General features: G+C 63.4%; 3 protein-coding genes across 4 annotated transcripts in view; 1 reads left to right on the plus strand and 2 right to left on the minus strand.

Annotated features, from left to right (window-relative positions):
- Nucleotides 1-673, minus strand: part of DEDD2 (death effector domain containing 2) — a gene marked incomplete at its 3' end in the record, with an annotated part of 3518 nt that extends 2845 nt beyond the window's left edge. The window contains exon 1 of the mRNA XM_019541700.1: nucleotides 567-673. The remainder of the gene's footprint in view (nucleotides 1-566) is intronic.
- Nucleotides 674-1047: 374 nt separating this feature from the next.
- LOC109314197 (zinc finger protein 526-like) lies at nucleotides 1048-3769 on the plus strand. The gene is made up of 2 exons (XM_019541204.1): nucleotides 1048-1142; nucleotides 1721-3769. The coding sequence occupies exon 2, from the start codon at nucleotides 1729-1731 to the stop codon at nucleotides 3688-3690; it is 1962 nt and encodes a 653-aa protein (XP_019396749.1). The 5' UTR covers nucleotides 1048-1142; nucleotides 1721-1728; the 3' UTR covers nucleotides 3691-3769.
- Nucleotides 3770-4107: 338 nt separating this feature from the next.
- GSK3A (glycogen synthase kinase 3 alpha) lies at nucleotides 4108-7796 on the minus strand. 2 transcript variants are annotated; one of them, XM_019541210.1, is made up of 10 exons: nucleotides 7497-7796; nucleotides 7326-7409; nucleotides 6872-6979; nucleotides 6659-6789; nucleotides 6340-6446; nucleotides 6162-6259; nucleotides 5133-5228; nucleotides 4878-5064; nucleotides 4722-4802; nucleotides 4108-4645 (listed from the first exon to the last, which is right to left on the minus strand). In XM_019541210.1, exons 1-10 carry the CDS (start codon nucleotides 7779-7781, stop codon nucleotides 4575-4577), a joined length of 1248 nt encoding a protein of 415 aa, XP_019396755.1. In that variant the 5' UTR covers nucleotides 7782-7796; the 3' UTR covers nucleotides 4108-4574. The 2 variants fall into 2 exon arrangements, with proteins under 2 accessions (XP_019396755.1, XP_019396753.1); XM_019541208.1 differs by having other exon boundaries at nucleotides 6872-6982.
- Nucleotides 7797-8139: the final 343 nt, after the last annotated feature.

The raw sequence follows: 8139 nt of genomic DNA on the forward strand, positions 1-8139 counted from the left end.
CTCATATCCCCTGTCCAGGACGCCCCCACCCCCGCAGCCAGGATTCCCTCATGAAGCTCAGCTCGCAGTCGCCATATTCTCGCCCCGCCCCGGATACAGCCTCACCTCCTTCTCCAACATCTGCCCCCCCTCCCCGGAAGCCATGTTGTTTGCCTGTAGCCCCTTCCCGCACCCGCTCCGGGCCCCAGGCCTGGTCCAGATGGGTGGCCCAGGCCCCACATACCCCGAGAGAGCAAGGTTTCGCCCTGCCCTGTTACCCCAGCCTGTTTGAAGCGTTCCCCAGACCCTTGGGGTGTCACTGGCCCCAGCACCTAAGCCTGCCCCCTGCAATATGGTCTCCTCCGTCGCCCCTAACAACCCCCCCGGAACATGCTTTCTTCCCTCAAACTGCCCCCCGCGGACCAGAATGATCTCGCCCCCCCCACCATCCTCCAGTCAAGGGGCCTCATTCTACTGCCCCCAGCCCCCCGAGGTCTCCCCCCGAACTGGACAACACGCTCTCTTCTCTATCACCAACGGGCTGATGTAGCTGTCCCCCCGACTGACATAGTCTCGCCCACCCTCACCAGCTCTCGCAGCAGCAGCCTCCGCTGCTCAACTCCTTCTGGCACCTTCGATGCTTCTGCGCATGAGCTAACCCAGTGGCCGTGCACGACCGCCCCCGGCCCCGCCCACCGCGCACGCGCTGCGCCCGGCTCAGCCCCAGGACGCATGCACCGTCCCCAGCGCCTGCACCGCCCAGGCACAAACAACACCCTTCTGCGCCTGCGCTGGCCTCCCCCCCCCGGGCACGTGGATTCCCGGTCCCTGTCCTCGTGACCTACGAAGGGCGATGCCGCCCTGCGCTGGCGCTCAGCGCGCCGGCTAACGTCAATAACGTTGCTAGGTGGCAGGCCAGGCTCAGTTACACCATTGGCTGTACTGGAGCGAGGGGCGGGGGCGGGCGGCGCCCGGCTGGTCATTGGCTCGGGGCGCGGGCCCAGTCCCGTCCCCTCGCCGCCCGAACCGCCCCTTCAGCACCGCGCGCGCGGATTGGCTGTGGGCTGCGGCGCGGTGGGGGCCAATCGCCGCGCGCCGTGTAGCGGGGTCTGGGCGCGAGGAGACCGGAGCGGGCTGCAGCGGCGACGGTGGCGGCGGCCGGGGTGAGTGGCGTGGCGTGGCGGCCTCATGGCCAGGGTCGTGACCTCCAGCCTGTATCACCACCCAGGGCAGTAGCCCCCCCGGGCAGTAATGGCCCCTGCCAGGATCAGGACCACCCGCCGTCCCCTGAGCATGAGCCGGCTCCTGACCCCTCCCCCCCGGGTCAGGCGCCCCCCCGCCAGGCTTGTAACAGCCTCCTCTAGGATGAGCCCCCCCATCCCATAAACCAGCTCCTGGGCTGCCGTAGACCACACACCCCAGGCCTGGCTTCAACCATCCCCCCCACCCTGGTAATACTGTACCCGGGGCATAAGCCTTTTGCCCCAGCTTGCAATAGCTCCCCATGCACTTCATGAACCAGCTCCCCCCACCTGCTTTCTACCCCCACCCTGTTATGACTCAGCTGCCAGCCAGCAATAGCTAGCTCCCTGAGGCTCCCCGGCCCCTGCTTGCAGTTACGCCTCTGATCTAGTTAGTCCTCCCTGTGCCCATTTTCCCTTCAAATTGTGGTTAAGGGGAGGGTACCCCACCCTCACCCTCACCCTCACCCTCTACTGATGGCTGCCTTCCCGCCCTGCAGGCAGCAGCATGGCAGAGGAGCTGGCCCCGGGGCTATTCTTCCAGCACCAGTACATGTGCTCTGAGTGTGGTCTGCTCTACAACACGCTGGAGGAGGTAGTGCTGCACCAGCAGAGCCACCTGGGCGATCCCGTCCCTGCCCCCCCACCTGACCCCCACTACCAGTGCTTGGACTGCGGCCACGTCCTGTTGTCCCCGGACGAGCTCCTGGCCCACCAGAGCCAGCACCCACGCCCTGCGACAGCCCACCAGCCTACGCCCACCCCTGCCCCCAGCCAGATCCGCTACCAGTGCAGCGAGTGCCAAGAGCTCTTCCCCTCACCTGAGCTGTGGCTTGCGCACCGCCAGAGCCACACACCCATGCCACCTGTGCACCCCTACGAGTGCTCTGAGTGTGCCAGGCTCTTCCCCACCCCTGAGGAGCTCCTGGAGCACCAGGGCGAGCACTTCGCTGAGACTGAGAAGGAGAGCAGCGAGCCAGCCGCCCCCGAGGCCTCCAAGCCTGAGCCAGCCAGCCCAGCACCAGCGCCACCCGAACCCCCAGACGCACTAGTGCCGGCTGCAGCAGGGGAAGAGTTCACCTGTGCTGAGTGCCCACGGGTCTTCAGTACAGCCAACCGGCTGGTAGCGCACCAGCGGGCCCACATTGATGGCACACATGAGTGTCCCCGCTGCAGCAAGGTCTTTAAGAAGGCAGCATCACTGGAGCAGCACCTGCGGCTGCACACGGGCGAGGCCCGCTATCTCTGTGTTGACTGCGGCCTGGGCTTTGGCACCGAAATGACGCTAGTGGGCCACCGGCGCAGCCACACAGCCAACCCACTGCACCGCTGTGCCTGCGGCAAGGCCTTCAGTAACATGACCAAGTTCCTCTACCACCGCCGCACCCACGCCGGCAAGAGTGGCTCGCCGCCAGCCCGCCCACACCCGCCAGACCCCACACCAGCACCACTGCCCGCCACCACACTGGGCACCTTCCCGTGCCCGCAGTGTGGCAAGGCCTTCTCTAGCCATCCACGCTTGGTACGGCACCGGCGCCTAGTGCACATGCTGGAACGCAAGCACCCCTGCCCCACATGTGGGAAGCCTTTCAAGAAGCTGGTACACGTGCGCAACCACCTACGCACACACACAGGTGAGCGCCCTTTCCAGTGCTGCGAGTGCGGCAAGACCTTTGCCTCACAGGCCAATCTGGCACGCCACCACCTGACGCACACTGGCGAGCGGCCCTACCAGTGTGACGTGTGCCACAAGCGATTCACACAGTCCTCCAACCTTCAGCAGCACCGGCGCCTGCATGGCCCACGCGAGCGGTGCCGCCGGGATGCGGCAGCAGGAGCAGTGCAGCGGGCACGGGGGGGGCAGCGCCGCCTGGCCTGTGTGCTGTGCAGCAAGGCCTTTGCCAACTGGAGTGGGTTGAGCCGGCACCAGCGCTGCCACGCGGGACTCCGGCCACACCAGTGCCCGCTCTGCACCAAGAGCTTTGGGGCAGCCTCAGGGCTGCGGCTGCACCAGCGCACACACACAGGTGAGCGCCCCTTCCCCTGCCCTGACTGCCCCAAGGCCTTCCGCCAGGCCACACACCTGCAGGAGCACCGGCGCCTGCACACGGGTGAGCGCCCCTACCGCTGCCCAGTCTGCCCTAAGGCCTTTGTGCAGGCCATGCACCTCGCTGAGCACCGGCGCACACACACAGGCGAGCGCCCACACCGCTGCCCAGTCTGCCCCAAGGCCTTCAAGACGCTATCCAACCTGCGCAGCCACCGCCGCACCCACACCACAGTGCCCACCACCCCCACACCTGCCACTGCACCACCCACCCAGACCATCATGTGCACTGAGTTTGGGGAGGCCATCGCCATCATTGAGACGGCCGAGCCACTGCCACTGGCTGAGACCATCGAGATCTACCAGGCCGCCTTCGAGGGCAACCTCCAGCTGGACGCTCTGCAGGTCAATGCCTTTGTATAGGGCCGGGCCGGGGGGGCTCTCTCTTTCCCCCTGCACCTTGCCCTGCATTGTAAATAAAGGTTCTGGTTTGAGCCCCTTGTGCTGGGGTCGGGGTATCTGTGCCCCTTGAACGGGTGGCAGGGGCTCCCAAGGACCAAGGAGTAGGGGCACCAGAGCCCATCGTGACATAAGGGGTAGGGATCCCCCACAAGTCCTACCCTACCCTGCAGCCCCTCCTCTGCTACCCAGTAGGACCCAAGCATCCTATGCTACTGCAAAATAAGGCAGGGCATGCTGTTGCTCTCTCCTTACCCCAGGAAGCGAGGGCAGGGCTGCACCTCACCCAACCTCTCTCTTTGCAGCTGGACAGGGCCCAGACTGCCTCTCACTCCCCCTCAAAAACCAGCTGTCCCCTATAAGTCTCCCAGCACAGGCTGCCTCGGGTCATGCCAATAATTTATTGAAGGGGTCTGTACACAGCCGAGTCTAAGAAAAGGTCTAACGGGGGGCCACAGGCCGTCCCCCCTTCGGCTCATCTGGGGGCACTGGGGGGAGGGGGCGTGATACGAAAAAAAATCAACTATTTACACAGCGATCCATAAAAGGGGGGGCAGGGGTATATTTACAAAAGGGGCAGGGACATAAAACTCCCATTGGGGTCCAGAGCATGAGGGGCCCCCCTGGGTTGGTGGGGGCACAGCCATAGCAACCCCCCATCAACTCCGGGGCAACCTGGGGGAGGGGCTTAAAACTGAAAGGGACTTTAAAATGGGGGGAGACAGAGACCTTCCCCCCCCCCCAACAAGGCAGCAGCTGGGCTGAGGGGTCGTTGGAAGGGACGCGGGACCCTCGCCCCCTTCACAGTTCAGTCGGGGGGGGGGGGGGGGAAGCGATCCCAGAGCCCCTCAGGAGGTGCTGGCAATGGGTCCCGCGCCGTCACCCAGCTGGTTTCTGTCGCCGCTCAGGCGTCCCTCACCTGGGGGTGGAGGCAGGGTCAGGGGGCACTCAGGGACTCTTGCCCCCCTAAATACCCAACACAGCTGGCCACTCACCTTGGGGGGCCACACATCCCCCCAGCACCCGGGCATGGGGGGGCACCAGGGTGGCATTGAGCACAGGCTGGATGGCTAGCTCTACAGAAAAACATGGTGGGGGTCAGGGTGGGGGGGTTCTGGGAGGCCAGCCCCCTCCTCCCCCCTTACACTCACCCACAGGGCTGAAGTTGAAGAGGGGGGGCAGGTCACGGCCGCTGGGCAGGCGGGCACCTGGCTCACGCAGCTCATCAAAGAAGGGATCAGCGCAGGCCGCCAGGGGCGAGAGGCGCGTGGCTGGTGTGTACTCTAGCAGGCGGGCACACAGTGCCACCGCCTCACCTGGTGTGCGTGGCTTAAACACCTGGGGGAGCATGGGGGATCAGGGTGGGAGCACTGGACCCCCCCCCCCATACCCTTCCCCCTACCTACCTTGGCCCAGGGGTGGGCCTTAATCTGGGGGAACTTGAACTCCGTGTAGTTGGGGTTCATCTCCCGGATCTGCTCCCGTGTGGGCGTCCCCAGCACCTGGTGTAGAGAGGGGGGACCTGTCACACGAACCCCCACCTCCACCCAGATGCCTGGGTTCTCTCTCTGCTCTCGGAAATGAATGGGGTCCAAGAGACGGGCAGCTGAGAACCTGGATGCCCGAGTTCCAGGATGGGAACAGGGACCTGGGTTCTTTCTGCTTTTTGAAAGGAACAGGGCCCAGCAAGATGGGCAGCTGGGTTCTCTCTCTGCTCTTAAACAAGAACATAGGCAGATAAAAGCCCAGATGCCAAGGATCCAGACACCTGGGTTCTCTCTCTGCCCTTGGAAAGGAATGGGGTTCAGCAGTATGGGCAGTTGGGAGCCCGGGCACCTGGGTTCCAGGAGGGGAACGGGGACCCGGACACCTGAGTTCTCTTTCTGCTCGTAGAAAGGAATAGGGTCTAGGATAACAGGCAGCTAGAAGCCTGAATGCCTGGGTTCCAGGGATCTGGATGCCTGGGTTCTCACTCTGCTCTTGGAAAGGAACAGGGTCCAGGTTGGCATCCCAGATACCTGGGTTCTGGGAGAGAAATGGGGACCTGGACTTCTGGGCTCTCTTTCTGTTCTTGGAGAAGAAGCCTATTCTTTTGAAAGGATGGGCAACTAAAACCCCGGACATTCGGATTTTCTCTTTGCTTTTTGAAAGAAGCGGGGTCCAGAACAGGCAGCTGGGAGCCCAGACTGCTGGAATCCAGGAGGGGAACAGCAACCCAGACACCTGGGTTCTCTTTTTGCTCTTGGAAAGGAACAGGGTCCAGAATGGGAAGCTGGGCCTGGATTCCTGGGTTCTGGGAGGGGAATGGGGAGCAAGACACATGGTTTCTTTCTGCTCTTGAAAAGAAATGGGCTTGGAAGGACAAGCACCTGGAAGCCTGGACGCCTGCGTTCCGGCAGTGGAACAGGACCCGGATACCTCAGTTCTCCACCTACCTTGATGATCTCCACCAGCTGGTCCACACCGCTGTCCCCAGGGAAGATGGGCTGCCCCAGCAGCAGCTCAGCCAGCACGCAGCCTGCTGACCAGATATCTGTGGGCAGGGCAATGCAGTGTGTCAGGATTCCCAGATTCCCAGCCCTGTGGGTGGGGGCAGGATGGGCGTGCTCTAACCTATGTTGGATGTATAGTCAGTGGCACCAAAGATGAGCTCAGGGGCCCGGTAGTAGCGGGAGCAGATGTACGAGACGTTGGGCTCACCCCGCACCAACTGCTTGGCACTGTAGGAGAATCAGGGCCATGAGCCAGAGCACAAGGGCCCAGACAGCGTTGCACAGGGGCCCAGCCATGGGGAGCAGCAGGCAGTGACCCACTGGCCTGGCCCTCATGCTGCCTCTGACATAAGAGGTGAGGAACCCTTGCACAAGAGGCTGGGCACAAGTGCTTGGGGGGGGGGGAAGGAGGAACCCTTGCACAAGGGGCTCAGCGTCACCTGCCGAAGTCGCAGAGCTTCAGCACAGCTGTGTCAGGGTCAACCAGCAGGTTCTGGGGCTTGATGTCACGGTGGCAGACACCCTGTGAGTGAATGTAGGCCAGACTGCGGAACAGCTGGTACATGTAGACCTGTAGGCACCAGGGGATGGGAGGGTTAGCAGAGCAAGGGGGTGCAGGGAGTGTCCCCACCACATCCCCTGACCCCCCTTACCTTGACGTAGATGACCGGGATGGTCTGCTTGGCCTTAGAGAAGTGCCGGGCCACGCGGTACACCGTCTCCGGCACAAAATCCAGCACCAGGTTCAAGTAAACCTCATCCTTCTAGGAGGACAGGGGGTGAGACTCCCGGGATGCCCTCCCCCCCACCGGGCGCACCCCTAGCAGAGGAACATGGCTCCCCAGAGCCCTCCAAGGACCCCAGGTCTCCTCCACAGCCCCCCACTCCCCTGACAGTCATGGCTCACCCTGCCCCAACAGTCCTGACCCACTGTAGCCCAAACTGCCCCACCTGATAACAAGTCTCAAAATGTGCCCTCCCCAGCCCATGACAGTCCCAGCCCCACCCCAAACTGCTCCAGGACCTACCACAGTCCCAACCCACCCTACTCTAAATTGCTGCTCCTGCCCCTCCCTCCCCAGGCTGCCCTCCCCCAAACACCCCCACCTTCTCCCCGCTGGAGTAGAAGAAATAGCGCAGCCGCACAATGTTGCAGTGGTCCAGCTTCCGCATGATCTGCAGCTCCCGGTTCTGGGGGTGGGGGACAGGGAGCCAAGGTGAGTGGGGATCCCTGGGGTGCCGGGAGGGGAGTCCCCTGCTCCATGCCCCCTGCCTGACCTTGAAGCGCTTGTCCTGCAGCACTTTCTTGATGGCGACAAGCTCTCCTGAGCCGGCTAGGCGTGCCTGGTACACGACGCCGAAGGACCCGTTGCCGATCACCTTGATGTCAGAGTAGGAGACCTCCTGAGGACGGTCAGGGCCCTGCCCCGGTGTTGCCACTACTGTGCTCAGCTTCCCGCTGTCCCCTGTGCAGGCAGACACAGGGTCAGGGGTGCAAGGGCTGAGACCCCCCCCCAGGTGGGTTTGAACCCCAAATGGGAGCACACGCTGCTGCTCCCCCATAAAACTCTATCCCGTCTTCCCAGCCAGCCGCATCCCCCCACCCCAACAAGGACACTGGAGAACCCTCCAAAGCAACTGAGCACCTTTAAACCAGAAACCCAAAACCCTGGGAACACGGAGCCCCTTAACCCTGATCCAGTGCAGGGGGGGACCCCCCCAGGACCTGCTGCTCATGGAGCACCCTTCTCAAATCGCTCTGGAAGCCCCCCCAGGGGGCATTCCCCCAACCCAAGGCTCTGGGCTCCTCCCCCAAAGAACCCCTCCCTCCCAGCCCTGAAACCCCTAACCCATGGGGACCCCCCAGCCCTGACCTTCCTGCCTCCCTAACCCCCCAAACCCATAGGAACCGTTCCACCCC

This window comes from Crocodylus porosus, unplaced genomic scaffold, assembly GCF_001723895.1.
Source record: "Crocodylus porosus isolate Cpor-Errol unplaced genomic scaffold, CroPor_comp1, whole genome shotgun sequence".
NCBI classification, from domain to species: domain Eukaryota; kingdom Metazoa; phylum Chordata; order Crocodylia; family Crocodylidae; genus Crocodylus; species Crocodylus porosus.

Bases quoted from the DNA above. Each gene is read 5' to 3' on its own strand.
- LOC109314197 (XM_019541204.1), top strand. From the start codon at position 1,729: ATGGCAGAGGAGCTGGCCCCGGGGCTATTCTTCCAGCACCAGTACATG.
- GSK3A (XM_019541208.1), bottom strand. From the start codon at position 7,781: ATGGGGGAGCAGCAGCGTGTGCTCCCATTTGGGGTTCAAACCCACCTG. The intron at 6,983-7,325 runs GTGGGGGTGTTT...CTGTCCTCCTAG, and splicing joins TCTACTCCAGCGGGGAGAAG to AAGGATGAGGTTTACTTGAA. The intron at 4,803-4,877 runs GTGAGTGTAAGG...GTTTTTCTGTAG, and splicing joins CTTCAACTTCAGCCCTGTGG to AGCTAGCCATCCAGCCTGTG.